The 23,409-nt window shown below is 41.4% G+C and overlaps 1 protein-coding gene across 1 annotated transcript in view; it reads left to right on the top strand.

Moving 5' to 3' along the window:
* Positions 1 to 23,409, top strand: part of dennd2b (DENN domain containing 2B) — a 354,188-nt gene that overhangs the window by 178,078 nt on the left and 152,701 nt on the right. Inside the window, exons 5-6 of the mRNA XM_043705852.1 lie at positions 10,077 to 10,231; positions 15,325 to 15,327. Coding sequence (XP_043561787.1) covers positions 10,077 to 10,231; positions 15,325 to 15,327 — 158 coding nt within the window. The remainder of the gene's footprint in view (positions 1 to 10,076; positions 10,232 to 15,324; positions 15,328 to 23,409) is intronic.

Here is a 23,409-nt window from a genome sequence, read left to right as displayed (position 1 = left end):
CAATCTGGTGAACTTTCACTGCACTTCCTGTATGGAAACTATATCTTTTCTGAGATAAAAGATCAAAACTGCAAAAACATTACTCCATGTGGTCTCACCAAAGCCTTGTATAACTGCAGTAAGATGTTCTTCCTGTACTCAAACCTTCTTGAATGAAGGCCAACATAACATTCGTCTTCCTAGCTGTTTTATTGCACCTTCATCCTTCCTTTCAGTGACTGCTGTACAAGGACACGCAGGTCCCTTTTTTTTTTAATATCAAAAATTACAAATCTATCCCCATTGAAATAATAATCGCCATTATGTTTATCCTACTGAAATGAATAACCACACTAATCCACTTAGGCTGCCTCTGCCATGCATTTGTCCACTCATTCAACTTGTCCAAATCCTCTTGAAGGCTCTTTACCTTCTTATCATGCTCAATGTCAGCTAGAAAGTAAGCTTGAAAATATTATCGTTGATGCCCTCATCCAAATAGTTGATGAATACCTTTTCTAAGATAAAAGATCAAAACTGCAAAAAAGTGCTCCATATGGTTTTACCAAAACCCTGTATAACTGCAGTAAGATGTTTTTGTTCCTGTACTCAAACCTTCTTGAAATGAAGGCCAACATAACATTTGCCAGGCTCTGATACTTGCAGTACCCCACTTTTTTCAAAGCATTTCACTCTATAAAGGCACATTTATTCCTACTCTTTGATTCCTTTCAGCTAAACAATTCTTAATCCATGCCAGTATATTACCCCAATCCCATATGCTTGGACTTTGCTCAAATCTTCTTGTCACTTGTCCTAAGTAGCCAAATATATGCCCAATGTGACACAGCTTCGGTATTCTCACTTGTTCCATCTATTGTTTTCATGCTATTGTTGTTGTCTTTTTCATCTTCATACTTGATCTATATTCTAAACATTTAGATTTTTCTTGATCTTTGATATTTTGTATGGTTTCTTCTAATTCAACATGTTTGAGTTTGTTATATTCTTGCCACCAATTTTTACACTGTAGGTACATCTGACTTTGAATAGAGACTGAATTAATAATTTTAATGACTGTGTACCCCATCTTCGTTTGAAACCTGTTTGATTGTCCTATCGTCTTGTCTGATGCTTGCAATTTGGTCTCAATATAGGTGCTAGATAAATCTTGCATCATTACAATCAATGTTACAGCACGCCAATTGGCTTTTAATGATAAATATATTAGATACTTTTCCATTTTCTGTGAAGCATTGATTTTATATTCTGCTTGCTTCTAGATTTTTGAAAATTATTCTTGTTTTAAATATTCCTTTTTATTTTGTTCCTACCTCAGGTTTGAATCCAGACAATGTTTCAACAATTGCTGCTTCAAACATATTATTTCTTCTTTTATTTTCAAGGTCACTTTAATGAGATGATTCACTAAGTTTATAGTTTTCAATCAGATATACTCTATTACTATTGATGCCTTAGTTCTCATAACAAATAATGAAAGATAAAGCTTTAACATGTATATCAAAAGAAAAAGAGTAGTAATGATGAGCATTGATCCATTTGAGGGTGAAAATGAAGAATTGATGGATCACCCAGGAAATGGCAGAGGTTCACAATCACTTGAAACTAATGGGGTAAAAGATGAAAAATATCCTGCAGCTGATGGTACTCATCTTAAAATCTCAAAGGAAGTGGCTGCCAAAGATAATAGTTGTAAATTTGAACATTTCAAACCAATGCTAGATTCTGGAAAGGTCTGAGCAGATTGGAAAGTTGCAAATGTAAGCTCACTGTAAAAGGAAAGGAAAGGGACAGAAAACAGGAAGCTATGTGGATCAGGTAATTTAAGTTATTGTCATTGGTCAAATGCTAGAATCCATTATATAAGAGACAGTAGCATGATCTTTAGGAAATTATAATACAGTCATAATTCGTGTTTCTGTGAAAGGAAACGTGCTTAACAAATTTATTAGAGTTTTTTGATGATGTAACAAGCAGGGTGAATGAAGAAGAACCAGTAGTTTAGGGCATTTGGATTTCCAAAAGGCATTTGCTATGGTGTCATATAAAAGATTACTGCAGAAGATTGGAACTTGTATTGTTGATGGCATGGATAGAAGATCGGCTAACTTACAGCGACCTGTAACTAGTGGGTCATCCAGTGATCAGAGCTGAGACCCCAATAACTTGTAATTTATATGTGAATGATTTGAGAAACGGACTGACTGTATTGTCACCAAATTTGCTAGCAGTGCAGCAAAAAATAGGAAAATAAGTTGTGAGGAGGGTACCACGTGTCTGCAAAGGGACGCATATATAGTTTACTAAGTGGGAAAAAGTGCTCAGTGCCTGATTGAGGGATCTTGCATTGGGAAGGGGAAGCCTGGTGCGAGCTGAATCCTTGAGTAGGTGCTTCACCCAACAGCACAAAACCTCTCCCGCCCTCACTTATCTCTGGCCGATGATGCTCTCCGATCTGGTTCCTCCAGTTGGTGCACTCTTTCTCAGCAGTCACCCCTTCCCTCTTGACAATGCCAGTCCTTTATGGTTTGCCAGCTCTCAGTAGGTCACATCTGGGTTGATTCTGCGGAAGGCCTGCTGAAGATGTGTCAATTGTCCTGATTTATTTATAATTTAACAAACCTTCCCCAAAGAAGGCAGTGCGGCTCTCTCACAATCTCTTCAACCAATGGCCAAAACCCTTGCTATCGCTATAAAACTTACCCCAAATGTTTTAAATTTGAGATGGAGATGAGATTTATGAGTTTGCACATTCTCTTCGTGTCTGCGTGCGTTTCCTCCCATGATCCAAAGATGTGCAGGTTAGGTGAATTGGCCATGCTAAACTTGCCCATAGTGTTCAGGAATGTGTAGGCTAGGTGCATCAGTTAAGGGAAATGTAGAGTAATAAGGTAGGGGAATGGGTCTCGGTGGGATATTCTTCAGAGGGTCGGTGTGGACTTATTGGGCCAAATGGCCTGTTTCCACACTGTAAAGATTCTTTGATTCTATGAAAGTTGAGAAAGTACAGACGATGAACGAGTTAAACTTCGACATTAAAAAAATGTTTGCAACCTTTCCCCTTAAACTTTGAATTGTGACTTCAGATTCTAATTATTGAGCGACAACTACCTTATTTCCATGTTATCAACGTTCCAACCCACCTTATTTATTTGCCACTTCCAATTCTGCTTTCCATCCCCAAGAAACTAGACAAAATTCCCTAAAAGTAAGTTAGGGTGGGTACCAGTTCACCAACTTCCTGTCCTAACTATTGTCCAGCCATCTTCAATGCAATATATTTGCATGCTCCAAAAACACCACCCTCTTCCATTCTTCATCCATGTAAGCTATATTCAGCAAACCATCAGCTTCAGCACAACATCATGCTTGCTCTTGGGCCAATTCTCACACTTCAATTGTGCGCTTCAGGATTGAACAATCTACTTTGGAACTCAGGAACACTTAGGACTTGCATGTTGGGTTGTTTTGCATGTAGTGACACATGAACCTGCACAGATTCATCATGTGGTTGTAAGCTTGTTTTCTTAACACACTCACTTGGCGCTTCAACAATGACTTACAGGCTGCCAGCCTTTGTAACTTGCATTACATTTTAATGCAGAGGGAGTAGCAAGCAGTTTGTCACAGTGGAAAGAACTGAAGAGCCAGTTACTGTACTGCACCATGTTACAAATTCAATCCTTTAGGTTTTGTCAGTGGCTTTTGGCAAATACAGTGAATGGACTTCAAACAAATGGCCACATGTGAAAGATAAGGGGGAGTAGTTCTTGGTAGGGGAAAGGAGGACTGTGATCCATTGGGGGTAATGCCACAGTCATTCAAGTAGCTCATCTGATTTCAGTCCAGAGGGCTGGGCCATTGTGGAAGCCAAATCCAACCAGTCTGGTAATTTCGTGTGGGCCTGTTGGTTGCTATGAGGCACCAGTCCTTGGGCTGAGCTTTGCTCAGCCGGGTCAGTCCTGTTTGTCATGAGTTTGGATCACCCATTGAAACAGCGAACCTTTAATTCCTACATGATTTTTTTTAATAGGAGGAGTTACAGCTGAAAGATGACTACAGATTAAATTCAGTGGATGTCCATAGGGGAGCCTTGAAATGTCGCATCTAAAAGTGTTAAGGATGCTTCAAAGGGGGAAATGCATTACAAACTAAACTGTAATGGCTTGGGAATATTGGTGGTGGAAAAGGCAGCAGTCTGGTTGAGAGACATTTATGTTTTGCCCTTGCAAGGTTTAAAAACAAGTTCAGCCCTGCTTTGTGTGTACAAGTGAGCTGAGGTGTTAATGTGAGCTTGTGACCTAAGGTACTCGTGTATGAGCTTTTGTTCAAGCACTAGAATGCTGTGAATGTCACAGTTGAAGAACCACCAATTAGGTAAAGGTTTTATTGCTGTGAGTGCTGGAAGCCAATGAACAAACCAATCAGAATGAACCGGGTAAAACTATTTCAACTAACCTGCAAAGCTAAGAATGTCAAAAATTAACTGCTCAACTATTAACCCTTCACTCTTTACTCTTAACGAGTGATGCAGAGATGGATCCGTGTATCCCTTAACTTTTATCTTTCCTTGGGCTCACTTTTCATTTCACTGTTTGCGTGTATTGTGTTATTATTTCTTTTCCTGTTTAGAAACTTACAACTTTTTTATGCTCAAGATTAAGTTGGCTGATTTTAAACATTTGAACTAGGAAAAATGATGTCCACAATGGATCCATTCATTCAAGACTGTGGGTATTTCTGGCTAGCTTGTATTTAGTGCCCATCCCTAATTGTCCTTTAGAAGATGATTTTGAACTGCCTTCTTGAACTGCTGCTGTCTGTGTGCTGTAGGCAGAACCACAATGCTGAGAGAGATGTAGCTGCAGGAGTTTGATCTAGTGACACTGCAGGAACAGCAACAGGTTTCCAAGTCAGGATGTTGAGTAGTTTGGATGGGCATGGCAGGTGGTCATATTCCTATGATTTGCTATCTTTGTCCTTTGAGAAGGTAGTGGCCATGGGTTTTATAGGCTAAGGAGCTTTGGTGAATTTCTACAGTGCATCTTTGTAAATGATACACACCGCTGTATTGAACATCGGTGATGGAGAGACAGATTGACATCACAATCACAAACAGTCAATCAAGCTGCTTTATCCTGAATGGTGGTGTTATTTATTATTGGAGGTAGGGAGTATTCTGGCAACCACAACACATCTTTGTTTATGCCAACTATGACTCTGTCCAGCAGAGATGTTTTTCCCTAATTCTGTTTGCTCAAGTTTTACTAAGGTTGCTTGATGCCACACTTGGTGAAATGTGGCCTTGATTGACTCATCACGTCACAACTGGAATTAAGCCCTTTTATCCATGCATTAACCAAGGCTGTAGTGAGGTTAGGGGCAGGGTGGCCCTGGCAGAGAATCCAACTGAGCCTTCGTGAACAGGTCCATATGATTTTATTCCTTTGAGACATTTTAGTACCATGATACAAGACAATTTAAGAGGTCAGTTCATCCCAGGATTCAGCTGAGTGAACCTCTCTTAAACTGCCTCCAATGTCAGTGGATCCTTCCTTGAAAATAGTGACGAAAGCTGTACACAGCTTACCAGCATCCTGGTATCAAGAGTTGTAACAAGACTGCCCCATTATTGAACTCTGAGCAATAATGTCCAGTATTCCATTTGCCTTCTGAATTATTTATTGTACCTGTATGTGAACAGGACAATAGGTTGCCCTCCTGAAAGGAAAGGTCTGTCAGCGTATCCGGTAGACGTTGCAGGACCTCTATCTCCATGGTCACTACCAACCTATCCATGGGGACAGCCAGACACAAGAATGCCAGAGCCAGTGTTGGCGGACACCTCCATCTTTTAATCCAGTTTATCGACTGCCTCTGACAAATCTGCCTGTAGTTGCTGAGCCTCTCTGCTTCCATTTTGACCAAGTTATTACCATGAAATCATTTTCTACCAAGTAAGTTGTGAAGAGAACATGTGGCTACAAAAAATAAGAGCGGTTAAATGAGTGGACAAAATGTGGGAAATGTGAATTACCTACTTTGACAGGAAGAATAACAAATAAATACAATTGGTGAGAGATTATAAAGCTTTGATAATCAGAGATTTTTGTGTTCTGTATATGAATTGCAAGAGGTTGGTATACAATTACAGCAAATGTTCAGGAAAAGTAATAGAAGGCAGTAATTTATTGGAAGGGGAATTAAATACAAAAATAGAGGGGTCATGCTGCAGTTATACAGGACACTGGTGAGATCTGAAGTGATGTATACAGTATTGACCACCTTTATTTAAGTAAGGATACAAATAGAAGCAGTTTAGAAATGATTCCCTTGGATATTGTCTTATATTTTGTCTTTGAGGAAAGTTGAGACAGGCTAGCCTTGTATCTCTGGAGTTTAGAAGAGTAACAGGCAAATTAATTGAAACAAACTAGATCCTGAGGGAGTCTAAATAGGGTAGATGTGGAGAGGATGCTTCTTGCTATGGAAGAACAGAACTGGGTTGTTCAAAAATCAGAATCATCCATTTAAAGCAGAGATAAAATGATTTTCCTCTGAGGGTCATGAGTCTTTGGAACTCTTCCTGAAAAGGTAGTGGAAGCAGAATCTGAATATTTTTAAGGCAAAAGGTTTTTGTTAAGCAAGGGGTGATATCCAGGATAGTCAATACAAAATTGAGGTTGCATTCAGATCAGCCATCCCCTTGTTGAAAGGCAGAGTAGTGGCAAGGGTTGAATGGCAGCCTCCTGCTCCAAAATCGTATGTTTGTATGGAGCAGTGGCTTTGAACCTTATTTTTTATTAATCAATAGCTAACATTTTATAATATTATAATATGTTTCTTTACTAAGATATTAAATTTTAATCTGTTCCTTTTCCAAAGCTGAAGATGTATAGCAAGATGGCTTGAAAAATGTATTAAACTTAGATACTGGATAAGCTGGATTTGGAAATAATCAAATATGGATGTAGGGCTTATGATGTGTGATTGCCCCACACTCATTCAATATAATACAGACAACATGTCACCCTCTGCTGTGTGCAGTAACATTAACCATTCTGTTTATTGGCTGCACCTATTACAGAGGGCCTAAGGTTATTTATTACTTAATAATACCATTTAAAGCTACCCTATAATCTCTGCATCGGAAGGTATTGAAAGGTGCATAATGGAGTTGCTGAAGTCATTTTGAATAATGCTGGGTAATAAAGAACAATGGCTGACCAATGTACCAAGGTTTTCCAATGCTGCCCAGTTGGGAGAGATGTCATAACTTTCAGGCACATGATGAGAAGGCAACAGATGCATGGAGGTTATGTCAGGAATGCTGTCCCAGAGATCTGGAAACAGTATCACAAGCATTTTAATAACCTGACAGGTGTTCTCAAGGTCAATGAGTGCTATATCCTACCCAGGTACCACCAGCCTCTGCCATTGATTAATTCACACTCCCAACACTCACCAACAACCTCTATCAATCACAAGTCCTATTTAACATCGTATGCTGCACCTTAACCTCATCTACTTGGTGCAATTGCAAGAACAGTTCACTGCAATAATTCAATCTATGTCTCACATCTTGCACATAATGCCAGCCTTATGACACCCACTGACACATTTCCCCCTTCTTTGTGGGAGGAGGTGCACTACCATGAGACAGCATGACATAACTGGAGGGCAAGAATGTTCTATTCTACATAGAGGAAATAGTGCCACCTTTATTGGAAACACTTGGCTGAGACTGGTCAGCAAAATAGTTGTGCCAGTTGAAGATGGCACTCTTCATACCTAATTCTTTCACATTTCACTTCTTTTTAATCCCTAAATCTCTCCTGATTTAAAAGCTGTCTTAATTTTCCTCTCCCCCTCACCGCAGCCTTAGTTTTCCTTTCTTACCCAAAGAGTGGAGCCAGGCCAGGCAAGGAGGAAAGCCAAGAAGCTGATGATGACCAATGCAATCTTTCACCCACACCACCAGCCTAGATACTGACACATCTTGGATGATAGGATTGAGCTGGGATCTACATGTCCTGAAACACAGGGTATGGATATGTAGCAGCCAGGGAAAAAGGCAAGGGCAACACAGATGCCAGTTCCTGAACAGATAATTCCTGAGGTCTGCTTTGGATGAACATTTCTGTAGGTTAGGCTGTAGAAATAAGCTGATGGGTGTACATAGCAAAATGTTTGATATGTTGTGAAGCTTGTCAAAAACCTTGTATTGATAGTCAAGAGGCATGGAGGATTCCAGTATCAACTTAGCACCAAGTCTTGTGTAGTGCCTAGAACCCATTCTCTTCCAAGGTGGAAATGATAACCATCTCCATCAGTATATATGTGGACTCAACCATGATGCAGAGTCCAGTATTTGCTATCTTAGGGACCATCATGGTACAATCAGATTCTACCAAATGTACAAGTGCTGCCAGAGAACTGACCTTCCCAAAGAAATGAAGTTAGCTTTCTTTATGTAGAGAGCTGCAGTAACCTCATCCGTGCAACAGGAGAAACTGTGAATTGTTGCGAATATCTCCAGGATAATCCTAGTAGCAGCCAAATGCATAAACAACCATGGCTACACTTGCCTTCAAAGCCACTGGCAATGTGGCTGCAGTTGTCAGATTTCATTAGATACCTCCTTAATAATGTGCAGACATTTCAAACTATTCTTGCGTTTTTTCTTTCCCTTCTCCTCTACCTTCTAGCAGCTTGTCCTGCTCTGTGTAAGCTCTGGTTATTCTCCTAGTTATGCTTAATTCCTAAACTGCAACTATGACTGGGAGCAACTGGCTTGTGCAGAACTTTGCAGTCAGTAAAAAGTACTTAAGTACTTTTCACAGCAACTTCAGGCATTTACAGTTTGAAACAGTTATGGAAAACACCAGAAATTTGTAGAAATGTAGCAATTACTTTTAACTAGTTGATTATCTTTTTAAACTCTTAAGATGTAGGAGCAGAATCAGGCCATTCAGTCTATCAAGTCTGCCATTCAATCATGGCTGATATGTTTCTCAACCCTATTCACTCCTGAGCCTCATACTTAAGTAGTGCTAGTGATAGGATGTGGGTCCATAAACTGACATGAGTTTAGCTATGCAAGTTGAGACAACATTGGCTGCAGTTGAGAACATCAAAATGGCAACACTAATATATTGTCAATGAACACAAATGCATGTCTGCAACAGTTTACCAAGATAATGTCATGCACACAAAATGCACATTTTGTGTCAGAGGTGTGTGTGAAATGTGGATGTCATTCTGGAACTCGAGGGGAACTGTTAGTATCCAGGAAGCTGACACTTCAGAGCTTAATTTCTCTTTTCTGATACTTACTCGTACTAGAGAAATGGCCTGAAGTTAGCATTATTGGATAAGGCCTGTGACAACTCCCTCCCTCTGTCTGTATGTCCGTCCCTTCCTCACTCATTCACTTACTCATTCCACTCACTCGCGATCTGTCTCTCTCTAAATTACTCTGTCTAAATCACTCACTTGTTCATTCTATCAAACTCTCGAACACACAAATGCACTTTTGCACTGGAAGTAATGGATGTTGGGCACAACTGTAATATAAATGATGAGAAATCCTGTTCCATTGATGTTTCACTACAATTCGAATTGATACTGTGATCTCATATCCTCAGTAGGCAATGAGCCACTTTCGCAATGGTACAGATGAAAATTTATCTTGATTTTCTAACCAATATTTCTCATGAATGCGGACCTTACTCTGGTTATATTATAGAACCATCCTTTTATATCCCAGATCTTTCTCTCTCAGACCAATTTTATGTTTTCAATTTTTTTTTTAAACAAGTCATTCAGCTTTTGGCAGTCTTTTGTATTGATGTTTGCAGAATAAATGATTAGTGGAGAGAAATCGTTAAACTATAATAACCTAACAGGTATTCAATTAGAAAGTAAACGATGGAAGAGATCTGTTCGTTTGACATGAAGATTCACATTTTAGTTTGAATAAATTAATCTAAGAGCTGCACATTTTCAAAAGATATCTAATTACAAATCTGTTAGCTTGATTGAAAAACTGACTTTTTTTCTGTTTTGGTTTTCAGGAAATCCTTTGAATTTGAAGATGCTGTAAGTCTTCAGTCATCCCACTCTCCCTCTCCTACTGAAAATGGTACATCCACCTCTCCTCTGGAGGTTCACAGCAGATTCAGTTCAAAAAGCACTTTAGCAGAAGAGAATGCCTATGAAGACATCATAGGTAAGAGTTAGCGAAACTATATAGTGAGGAGCATATTCATGTTTATACCTCAAAAAGTAGTCATGTTTGTCATTTTCAAATTTTTTTTTTAAACGAGCTGCAGTTTATTGTGTATTTTCTTTGATTCTTTAGTTAGTGACAGAAGCTTGGAATTTGCAACAGGCTGCTAACTTCACTGGTCCTACTGTGTAGACCATAAGATGTAGGAGCAGAATTAGGACATCCAGCCTACCTAGTGTGTTTCACCATTTGATCTTGGCTGATACGTTTCTCAATCCCAATCTCCTGCCCTTCACCCTTTTACTATTGATTCCCTTATTAATCAAGAACTTATCCATCTGTCTTAAATAGACTCAATGACTTGGCCTCCACAACTTTCTGCAGGAATGAGATCTCCACATTCACCACCCTCTGGCTAAAGAAATTCTTCCTTCTCTCGGTTCTAAAGGGCCATCCCTTCACTCTGAGGCTGTGCCCTCAGCTCCTACCCTCTTCTACTCGCGGAAACATCTCTATGTCCACTCTATCCAGATCTTTCAGTATTCTGAGGTTTTGATCAGATTCCCCTGCATTCTTCTAGACTCCATCGAGTACAATTCGAGAGTCCATAATCACTCCTCATATGACTGGCCCTTCATTCCCAGGGTCATTCTTGTAAAGCTTCTGTGGATCCCCTCCAATACCTGCACATCCTTCTTGAGAAATTGGGGCTGGTACTCAAAGCGATAATTATATCCTACCATGCATAGTCAAACCCAGAAGTTCTGAGGTTGGTGTCAGTTATAATGTGTTTCTCCGCAGGCTGCGCTATTGTAGTCTACTCAGATGCAAACAGCACAATGTATGAACCAATGAAAAAATGAAGTTTTGCTTTTTTTCCAAATAAACATGATTTTATTGTTGTTCTAAGTCATCATTACTGCTGATCAACTATTCTGGCTCTGAAAGTCTAATCTTTAAATTATGGAGTCACATTGTCTTGGAAGAACGCAATAAAATTCGCAGCTTTTGTTGATATATATGACAAATGTTATTCCCTTGTTCAGGAAAGGGACTAGGAATCATCCTGTGAATTACAGACCTTACGTCTTACGTCTGTGGTGGATAAATTATTGGAGAGGATTCTGAGAGAAAGGATTTATGAATACTTGAAAAGCCATAGTTTGATTAAAGGTAGTCAGCATGGCTTTGTGAGGGGCAGGTCATGGTTCACAAGCCTTATTGAATTCTTTGAGGATGTGACAAAACACATTGAAGGTAGAACAGTGGATGGTGGTGTACATGGATTTTAACAAGGCGTTTGGTTAGGTTCCTCATGGTAGGCTCTTAGAAAGTAAGGAGGCATGGGATACAGGGGAATTTGGCTGTCTGGATACAGAACTGGCTGGCCCATGAGAGACAGAGGGTGATAGTCGATGGAAAATATTCACCCTGGAGCTCGGTGATGAGTGATGTTCTGCAGAGATCTGTTCTGGGACCTTTGGTCTTTGTGATTTTCAGAAATGACTTGGATGAGGAAGTGGAAGGATGAGTTAGTAAGTTTGTCAATGACATGAAGGTTGGTGGAGTTGTGGATATTGTGGAGGGTTGTTGTAGGTTGCAATGGAACATTGATAGGATGCAGAGCTGGGCTGAGAAGTGCGGATGGAGTTCAACTTAGAAAAATATCAAGTGATTCACTTTGGAAGGTTGAATTTGATTGCAGAAGACAGGGTTAAAAGCAGGACTCTTGGCATTGTGGAGGTACAGAGGGATCTTAAGGTCCATATCCATAGATCCCGAAACGTTGCCACCCCAGTTGGATAGGGTTGTTAAGAAGCTGAATGGTGTGTTGGCTTTCATTAGCAGGGGGATTGTGTTTAAGAGCTGCAAGGTTGTGCTGCAGCTTTATAGAGCCCTGGTTAGACGACACTCTTAATATTGTGTTCAGTTCTGGTTGCTTCATTTGCAAGAAGGATGTGGTAGCTTTAGAGAGGGTGCAGAGGAGATTTACCAGGATGCTGTCTGGACTGGAGGGTGTGTCTTATGAAGAGAGGTTGCGAGAGCTAGGGCATTTCTCATTGAAGCAAAGAAAGATGAGAGGTGACTTGTTAGGGGTGTACAAAATGATGAGAGGTATGGATAGGGTGAATAGTCAGAGACTTTCTCCCAGGAGGAAATGGCTATCACAAGGGGGCATAATTTTAAAGTGATTGGAGGAAGGTTTCGGGGAGATATCAGAGGTCAGTTCTTTACACAGAGTAATGGGTCCATGGAATGCACTGTCAGCAGTGATGGTAGGGTCAGGTATAAGAGGGACATTTAAGCAACTCTTGGATGGGCACGTGGAAGATAGTAAAATGAAGAATATGTAGGATAGTCTGATCTTAGAATAGGATAAAAGGTTTGGCACTACATCAAGGGCCAAAAGGCCTGTACTGTTCAGTTGTCCAGAGTTGTGTTCTCATATTCACATTTTTCTTCTTAACATGTGTATGTTAACATGGGACATGTGTATGTCCCAACATCTATTTTGTTTCCTGTATGATGATCTATATGAGATTTAAGTTAGACCATAAGACCATAAGACATAGGGGTGGAACTAAGGCCATTCGGCCCATCGAGTCCACTCCGCCATTTAATCATGGCTGATGGGCATTTCAACTCCACTTACCCGCATTCTCCCCGTAGCCCTTAATTCCTTGTGACATCAAGAATTTATCAATTTCTGCCTTGAAGACATTTAGCGTCCTGGTCTCCACTGCACTCCGCGGCAATGAATTCCATAGGTCCACCACTCTCTCGCTGAAGAAATGCCTCCACATTTCTGTTCTGAATTGACCCCCTCTAATTTTAAGGCTGTGTCTACGGGTCCTATTCTCCCCGCCTAACGGAAACAATTTCTTAGCGTCCACCCTTTCCAAGCCATGTATTATCTTGCAAGTTTCTATTAGATCTCCCCTTAACCTTCTAAACTCCAATGAGTACAATCCCAGGATCCTCAGCCGTTCCTCGTATGTTAGACCTACCATTCCAGGGATCATCCGTGTGAATCTCCGTGGACACGCTCCAGTGCCAGTATGTCCCTCCTGAGGTGTGGGGCCCAAAACTGGACACAGTACTCCAAATGGGGCCTAACCAGAGCTTTATAAAGTCTCAGTAGCACATCGCTGCTTTTTTTTCCAATCCTCTTGAGATAAATGACAACATTGCATTTGCTTTCTTAATCATGGATTTAACCTGCATGTTTACCTTTAGAGAATCCTCGACTAGCACTCCCAGATCCCTCTGTACTTTGGCTTTATGAATTTTCTCACCATTTAGAAAGTAGTCCATGCTTGTATTCTTTTTTCCAAAGTGCAAGACCTCCCATTTGCTCACATTGAACTTCATCAGCCATTTCCTGGACCACTCTCCCAAACTATGTAGATCCTTCTGCAGCCTCCCCACTTCCTCATTACTACCTGCCTGTACACCTATCTTCGTATCATCAGCAAACTTCGTTAGAATGCCCCAGTCACTTCATCCAGATCGTTAATATATGGCGTGAACAGCTGCAGCCCCAACACTGAACCCTGTGAGAAACTGCTTGTCACTGGCTGCCATTCCGAAAAATAACCTCTTATCCCAACTCTCTGCCTTCTGTCAGACAGCCAATCCTCAATCCATGCCAGTAGCTCACCTCGAACACCATGGGCCCTCACCTTACTCGGCAGCCTCCCTTGTGGCACCTTATCAAAGGCCTTTTGGAAGTCTAGATAGACCACATCTACTGGGTGTCCCTGGTCTAACCTACTTGTCACTTCTTCAAAGAATTCCAACAGGTTTGTCAGGCATGACCTCCCCTTACTAAATCCATGTTGACTTGTTCTAATCCGACCCTGCTCTTCCAAGAATTTAGAAACCTCATCCTTAATGATGGCTTCTAGAATTTTATCAACAACCGAGGTTAGGCTAATTGGCCTATAATTTTCCATCTTTTGTCTTGATCCTTTCTTGAACAATGGGGTTACAACAGCGGTCTCCCAATTATTCGGGACTTTCCCTGACTCCAGTGACTTTTGAAAGATCTCAACCAACGCCTCCTCTATTTCCTCAGAACTCTAGGATGTAGCCTATCGGGGCCAGGAGATTTGTCAATTTTAAGACCTTTTTAGCTTTTCTAGCACTATCTCTTTTGTAATGGCAACCATACTCAACTCAGCCCCCTGACTCCCTTTAATTGTTTGGATATTACTCATGTCTTCCACTGTGAAGACTGACGCAAAGTACTTATTAAGTTCTCCTGCTATTTCCTTATCTCCCATCACTAGCCTTCCAGCATCAGTTTGAAGTGGCCCAATGTCTACTTTTGCATGTCGTTTGTTTCTTATGTGTTGAAAGAAACTTTTACTATTAATTCTAATATTACTGGCTAGCCTACCTTCATATTTGATCCTCTCCTTCCATATTTCTCTCTGTTATCCTCTGTTTGTTTTTGTAGCCTTCCCAATCTTCTGATTTCCCAGTGCTCTTGGCCACTTTATAGGATCTCTCTTTTTCTTTGATACATTTCCTGACTTCCTTTGTCAGCCATGGCTGTCTAATCCCTCCTTGGATAATCTTTCTTTTCTTGGGGATGAACCTCTGTACTGTGTCCTCAATTGTACACACAAACTCCTGCCATTTTTGCTCTACTGTCTTCCATGTTAGGCTCTGCTTCCAGTCTATTTTCGTCAGTTCCTCTCTCATGTCCTCATAATTACCTTTGTTTAACTGAAACACCATTACATCCGATTTTGCCATCTCTCTTTTAAACTGCAGACTGAACTATACAATATTATGATTGCTGCTTCCTAAGTGTTCCCTTACTTTAAGATATTTTATAAAGTCTGGTTCATTACATAGCACTAGGTCCAAAATAGCCTGCTCCCTTGTGGGCTCCATGACAAGCTGTTCTAAAAAGCCATCCTGTAAGCATTCCAAGAATTTGCTTTCTTTGGATCCACTGGCAACATTATTTACCCAGTCCACCTGCATATTGAAGTCCCCCATGATCACTGTGACCTTGCCTTTCTGACATGCCTTTTCTATTTCCTGGTACGTGTTGCGCCTCTGGTCCTGACCACTATTAGGAGGTCTGTACATAACTCCCATTATGGTTTTTATGCCTTTGTGGTTCCTCAATTCCACCCACACAGACTCCACATCATCCGACCCTATGTCATTCAGTGCCTTAGATTTAATTTTGTTCTTAACTAACAAGGCCACCCCTCCCCCTCTGCCCACCTCCCTGTCTTTTCAATAAGTTGTAAATCCTTGAATGTTTTACTGCCAGTCCTGAACCCCCTGCAACCATATCTCTGTGATGCCTACCACATCATAATCATTCACGATGATCTGTGCCGTTAGTTCATCTACATTGTTATGAATGCTACGAGCATTCAGGTAAAGTGTCTTAATGCTAACATTCTTATCATTAGAGATATTGGAAGTCATAAGATGTCCTAAGTTATCCTTCCTTTTTGCTGCATTCCTAATCTGCCTCAATGTTAAATCCACCTGCATACATGCTATCCTCCTGCTTATCTTTCCATTTAACTCCATACTCCCTGTCGCTTTCACTTTCCCTTTCCCGCCGCCCCCCCCCCCCCCCCAACTCAGAAGTTTAAAGTCCTACTGACCACCCTATTTATCCTCTTCGCAAGAACATTGGTACCAGATCGGTTCAGGTGGTGACCGTCCCAACAGTACAGATCCCCCCGGTTCCAAAACTGATGCCAATGCCCCATGAAATGGAATCCCTCTTTCCCACACCAATCCCTTAGCCACGTGTTTACTTCCCTAATTTTCTAATCCCTATGCCAATTGGCACGTGGCTTGGGCAGTAATCCGGAGATTATGACCCTTGAGGACCTATACTTCAATTTCCTTCCTCGTGCTTGATAATCCCCAAACAGGTCCTCCACCCTAGCTTTGCCTATGTTGTTAGTCCCATCGTGGACCACAACAACTGGATCCTTCCCCCTCCCGCTCCAATGTCCTTTCAAGCCGGTCGGAGATGTCCCGCACCCTGGCACTGGGCAGGCAACACACCATGTGACACTCCCGATCCAGCTTGCATAGGATACTATCTGTCGCCCTAATTATAGAATCCCCTATAACAACTACTTGTCTTTTTGCTCTCCCCTCTTGAATGGCCTTCTGCACCATGGTGCCATGGTCAGCTGGCTCATCCTGTCCAGAGCCCTTTTCCTCATCTGTATAGGGAGCAAGAATCTCATACTTGTTGGACAAGGTCAAGGGCTGAGGCTCCTGCACTCCTGAACTCAGTTTCCCCCTACCTGCCTCACTTACAGTCACACTCTGATGTCCCTGATCACGAACTGAATGTGAATTACATAATCTCCCAGGTGTGACTGCCTCCTGAAACAAAGCGTCGAGGTAACTCTTCCCCCTCCCGGATGTGCCGCAGTGTTTGAAGCTCAGATTCTAGATCATCAACTCTGATCCGGAGTTCTTCCAGCAACCAACACTTGCTGCAGATGTGGTCACTGCCGTTCACAATGGGATCAGCCAGCTCCCACATCATACAGCTACAGCACATCACCTGCCCAGCCATCTCTGCTTAGTTAATTACTTGATTACTTTGTATAGGTTTGAGTTAAAATACTTTCTGATACGTCTCTGCTATAGTCTTTTTCTAAAAACCAATTAATAGATAAACCATAAAAAGTAAATTTTTAACCATTCACCGATAAAGAAATTGAAAATCCTTACCTTAACAAACCAGAGTCCTATTTTTGGGTAGAGGAGATGGAGGGGGGGGGGGGGGGGGTGGGGGGTGGGAGACACAACCCATGTAGTGTCTTGGGTTCAGCCACAACCCAGATATATTACTCCCGCTCTTCATGGAATGCCCTGCCAGTAGCAGTGCTGGACTCTCCCTCTTTATGGGCATTTATGCGGGCATTGGATAGGCATATGGAGGATAGTGGGCTAGTGTAGGTTAGGTGGGCTTGGATCGGCGCAACATCGAGGGCTAAAGGGCCTGTACTGCGCTGTATTCTTCTGTGTTCTATGTTCTTCCTACTTATTAACTAGGTTAGAAGAGATGGGCGGGTGGGAGACACTACAGTAGTAGAGTCTCGGGTTTAGCCGCCTTGCTGATATATATGGTCACTGCTTTCCTTCCCGGCTGCCCCTCCGGTCCATGTCACTTCCTCCGCTGCTCCCGCTCCTTCTCCGCTGCTGCTCGCACTTAAAATGGCCGTTGGCGTCGAAGGATGAGTATTTATACTCACTGCTTACCTTCCCGGCTACCCCTCTGGTCCCCGTCACTTCCTCCGCTGCTCCCGCTCCTTCTGTGAAAGAGAAAAACACCGCTGCCCGCTACCGGTAAGTAATTTTAATAAAAACTGCCTTACCTTATCTGCAGTCTTTCGAGTTTGTCCTACCTCCACTGCTGCTCGTACTTAAAAAGTTCTCTCCATTTTGCTGTTGGCTTTCCTCCCTTTTGAGGATTCTTTAATCTGATTTGCCGATCAGTCTGCCAGCAATTTCCCCTGCTCCTGGATGCCTCAAATCCAGAGCGGGGAACGGTAAGTTCAAAATGCTGTTGGGTATAGGAGGTATGTACTCTGCAGTTGACTCGAACTCAGCCTTCTCTGAAATCAGCGACAGGCACTGGATCAACAATAATGAATACATTTACACAGAGATTTGTTTTGTTGCAAGAATTACAGTTGGGACATCAGAATTAATGTTAAACTAAGCTGACAGTGACCCGGTAAGTGATTTGGAGGGTAACCTGGAATTTTACAGGCACCCAAGAAATAGAGGGGAGGAGGTTGACAGCAATAAAAATCATGGAGCTCTGTTGGTTCAGGTTCCTGTTGCCCACTGTCAGGGCATTTTGCTAACAATATAATCTGAAGTGGGTAAGTTGCCTGCCCTAAAGTGATGTGCAGGCTGTTTAATTAATTAAAGGACCATTTAAACAATATCATCAGCATTTTGTTAACAGTGAATCCGGCCCCAATCTCTCCCACCAGCCAGGAGAGAAGACTGCCCCCTAAATGGAAGGGACAGTCCAGGAGAGAGTGTTTCATGAAACAAAGAGGGTGCTGCACTCATGGAAGGTAACTTCTGAGGCTCCAACAATTTCCAGCAAAGGGCCTCCCTGCCAGCAGCCAGGCCTGTATTTTTGGAGACTTTTTTTTTCTTTTACCCACAATACACTGGCAGAATTATAATCACTGTTCTAGGTGGCACTGATGTTCTGATAGCTATCAGACTGGGCTGGCAGCTCTTGGGACCTTCCATTGTCTTTAATAGGTGGGTATGCCCGGTTGTAGCCACTTAACCGGCAGCCCACCCCTTTAAAGGGATCATGGATATGCTGCTGTCTGTAACAGGGCTGTCTCTCTTGTCACCCAGAAAATCCTGCATGTTGACTTTAGATAAAATAAACCTAATTATTAATATTGATAGGAGGCCAAGTTTCTAACAGTACAGTGCAAAAAATATATCTACTATGATGACTTTTCAGAACACTTTTTTTTAATATTCACATAGAAATGGTTATCATCATTATTCAACTAGTTTTATGTTTTCCAAATGGATGAAGTTATCTTTGCATTATTTTAATATTCTCATACCCATTATTACTGTGGATTGAAAAGTACTTCCTGAATGATATCCTGCATTTGGCAAAGATCTTATTTGCAAAGCCTCAATTTCCCATCTCATCCTTAAAGACTGTAATTGCATGCTATTACAGTGTTGCTAATTCCACGTAGATTTTAAATTCTCTATCGCAGCAATAGTTTAAACATAGGTTTTCACTTGTCACTGGTGTGAAAGCCCAACCTCCACAGCACTCACTTCTTTCCCATTTATATTTGCAATTAGGCATTTTAGGCAGTAAAGGGCTTTATAAAAAAGAGATGAAAAGAAATGGAAACCCTTTGCCTACTTAGAGTCATAGAGATATATAGAACAGAAACGGACCCTTCAGTCCAACCCGTCTATGCCGATCAGATATCCCAATCCAATCTAGTCCCACCTGCCAACACCCGGCCTATATCCCCCCAAACCCTTCCTATTCATAGACCCATCCAGATGCCTTTTTAAATATTGCATTGTACCAGCCTCCACCACTTCCTCTGGCAGCTCATTCCATACACATACCACCCTCTGTGTGAAAAGGTTGCCCCTTAGATCTCTTTTATATTTTTCCCCTCTCAACCTAAACCTCTCCCCTCTAGTTCTGGACTTCCCAGGAAAAGACTTTGTTTATTTATGCTATCCATGACCCTCATGATTTTATAAACCTCTATAAGGTCACCCCTCAGCCTCCGATGCTCCAGAGAAAACAGCGCCAGCCTATTCAACCTCTCCCTATAGCTCAAATCCACCAACCCTGGCAACATCCTTTAAAATCTTTTCTGAACCCTTTCAAGTTTCACAACATCTTTCCAATATGAGGGAGACCCAGAATTGCATGCAATATTCCAATAGTGGCCTAACCAATGTCCTGTACAGCTGCAACATGATCTCACAACTCCTGTTCTCAATGCTCTGACCAATAAAGGAAAGCATACTAAATGTCGTCTTCACTATCCTATTTACCTGCGACTCCACTTTCAAGGAACTATGAACGTGCTCTCCAAGGTCTCTTTGTTCAGCAACACTCCCCAGGACCTTTCCATTAAGTGTATAAGTCCTGCTAAAATTTGCTTTCCCAAAATGCAGCACTTTACATTTATCTAAATTAAACTCCATCTGCCAATCCTCAGCCCATTGGCCTATCTGATCAAGATCCCATTGTACTCCGAGGTAGCCTTCTTTGCTGTCCACTACACCTCCAATTTTGATCTCATCTGCAAACTTACTAACTGTACCTATCATGCTCACATCCAAATCATTTATGTAAATGACAAAAAGGAGAGGACCCAGCACCGATCCTTGTGGAATTTCACTGGTCACAGGCCTCCAGTCTGAAAAACAACCCTCCACCACCACCCTCTGTCTTCTACCTTTGTGCCAGTTTGTATCCAAATGACTAGTTCTCCCTGTATTACATCAGATCTAGGTTAGAGTGGTGTTGGAAAAGCACAGCAGTTCAGGCAGCATCCGAGGAGCAGTAAAATCGATGTTTTGGGCAAAAGCCCTTCATCAGGAATGAAACATCGATTTTCCTGTTCCTCGGATGCTGCATGAACTGCTGTGCCTTTCCAGCACTACTCTAATCTAGACTCTGGTTTCCAGCATCTGCAGCCCTTGTTTTTACCCTTGCATCAGATCTAATCTTGCTTACCAGTCTCCCATGGGGTACCTTGTCGAACGTCTTGCTGAAGTCCATATAGATTACATCTACCGCTTTGCCCTCATCAATCCTCTTTGTTACTTCTTCAAAAAAACTCAATCAAGTTTGTGAGACATGATTTCCCACGCACAAAGCCATGTTGACTATCCCTAATCAGTCCTTGCCTTTCCAAATACATGTACATTCTGTCTCTCAGGATTCCCTCCAACAACTTGCCCAAAACAGATGTCAGGCTCATCAGTCTATAGTTTCCTGGCTTGTCCTTACCATCCTTCTTAAACAGTGGCACCACGTTAGCCAACCTCCAGTCTTCCGGCACCTGACCTGTGACTATCAATGATACAAATATCTCTGCAAGGGACCCAGCAATCACTTCCCTAGCTTCCCACAGAGTTCTAGGGTACATCTGATCAGGTCCTGGGGATTTATCTACTTCTATGTGTTTCACGCCATCCGGCATTTCCTTCTCTGTAATATAGATATTTTTCAAGATGTCACTATCTATTTCCCTATCTATATCTTCCATATCCTTTCCCACAGTAAACACTGAGGCAAAATACTTGTTTAGTATCTCCCCCATCTCCTGCAGCTCCACACAAAAGCCGCCTTGCTGATCTTTGAGGGGCCGTAATCTCTCCCTAGTTACCCCTTTGTCCTTAATGTATTTGTAAAAACCCTTTGGATTCTCCTTAAGTCTATTTGCCTAAGCTATCTCATGTCATCTTTTTGCCCTTCTGATTTCTCTCAAGTATACTCCTACTGCCTTTATCCTCTTCTAAGGATTCACTCAATCTATCCTGTCCATACTCTACATATGCTTCCTTCTTTTTCTTAACCAAACCCTCAATTTCTTTAGTCATCCAGCATTCCCTACACCTACCAGCCTTTCCTTTCACCCTGACAGGAATATACTTTCTCTGGACTCTCATTATCTCATTTCTGAAGGCTTCCCATTTTCTAGCCATCCCTTTACCTGTGACCGTCTGTCCCTGGTCAGCTGTTGAAAGTTTTTGCCTAATGCCGTCAAAATTAGCCTTCCTCTAATTTAGAGATTTACCTTTTAGATCTGGTCTATCCTTTTCCATCACTATTTTGAAACTAATAGAATTATGGTCGCTGGCCCCAAAGTGCTCCCCCACTGACACCTCAGTCACCTGCCCTGCCTTATTTCCCAAGAGTAAGTCATGTTTTGCACCTTCTCTAGTAGGTACATCCACATACTGAATCAGAAAATTGTCTTGTACACTCTTAAAAATTCCTCTCCATCTAAACCCTTAATATTATGGCAGTCCCAGTCTACGTTTGGAAAGTTATAATCCCCTACCATAACCACAACCACCCTATTATTCTTCCAGATAACTCTGATCTCATTACAAATTTGTTTCTCCATTTTCCGCTGAGTATTAAGGGGTTTATAATTCTTGGTGAATCATTTTAGAAGGCAGAGACCTCAGAAGCAAGTTTTTCTCCCTTGCAGCGAACCTAATGAGTGCAGTAAAATATCCATAAAGCAAATGTAATCAGTGTCGTCCATAGAAGACATTTTTATAAATTAGGAGGAAGTTTTTGTTTGGATCTCTTAAGTGCCATTCACAAATTGAAAAAGCAGGCTGATTTTCCCAGTTCAAGACCTTTATTTGTGAATATGGATGATATTCAACCGTCGCTAACCTCAGTCTGTGGAGTTTCTAAACCAATGCTACGTACCCTCCCCCTGCAGTTTTAGGAATGCACCTGGATTAACCACAGGCTTAAGTGCAACTCCTTCAATTAACAAAGCACTTGCTCTAGTGTGATCATTTCGTTCGTACGTTACGCAAAAATAGATTAAACAAATTATCCTACTTTTTAAGTTCACAACAAAGTACTTTCCTGCATGTCATAGCTGAGCAGAATTCAAATATGTTTGTAGAAAATGATAGGTGAAGGGAATGAGGAAGAAAATAAAGCAGGGAAAGTCTTTCTCTAACCAAAGAAAGAAATATTTAGGTCAGCTGGAAAGAGGTCAAGAAACATGGCAAAGCTGTGATATAAATTTGAACCAGGACTGTAACATTTCTCAGTTATCCAAGTAAGTTTGAATAAAACCAAATGTGGTTTCTGGCACCACAGAACTTTCACTGCATGAAATTGGCTTTGCAGTAAAATTCAAAAAAGGAATTCACTCCTCGGTTTACTGCTGGCCTTCCAACCACCTTCGGTTTCCACCCCAAAAGGAGATAAAACCCTTCAAATACTGATGCTAAACAAATAGCAAAAACAGTACCAAATATATAACATGATTTTCTAATTGATATATGAACATGCAGTTCAAATACAATAGATTCAGGCTACTTCCAATCTGTCAAAGTAGTGCATTAATTCTCCAAGATTCAATTATACTGAGTCATCTTCAGAATCCTGACAATGAAATATGTCATTTTCTGATGGTTAAATGCTGCATGATGCCACTAAAATCACTAAACATGCCATAGTGCACTATTTTGTTTTTGTGGGTATTATCCTGCTGCACTGTGGAATGTAATTGAGGCCAAGCGCCTTATGAAGTGGTGTATCTCAGCTTGCAGAAACCCTTTGACAGAACTCCTCATATAATGCATTGTAAGGAGCCTTAGTTCACAAAAAGACCATAGACATCTGTCACCATTAGGGAGAGAAATAATTGCTTGTGTGTAGGTGGAGGATTAGCACTCTGCAGGTGTGGGATAAGGTTTGGTAGAAGACCTCTGTGAACTACAGGGGTACTATCATGAACAATGGTACAGGGATTGAACCTATGCTATTGATTTTATTTTGCACTGAACTCTAGTTATTTAGCCAACTGACCTAATGATCTCCTGAGAATTCATCAGAGAAGATTGCTGAATGCAATAATAAAATCCAATAGAGA

This window comes from Chiloscyllium plagiosum, chromosome 16, assembly GCF_004010195.1.
Source record: "Chiloscyllium plagiosum isolate BGI_BamShark_2017 chromosome 16, ASM401019v2, whole genome shotgun sequence".
NCBI lineage: Eukaryota > Metazoa > Chordata > Chondrichthyes > Orectolobiformes > Hemiscylliidae > Chiloscyllium > Chiloscyllium plagiosum.
This window is presented reverse-complemented; position numbering and strand designations above follow the sequence as displayed.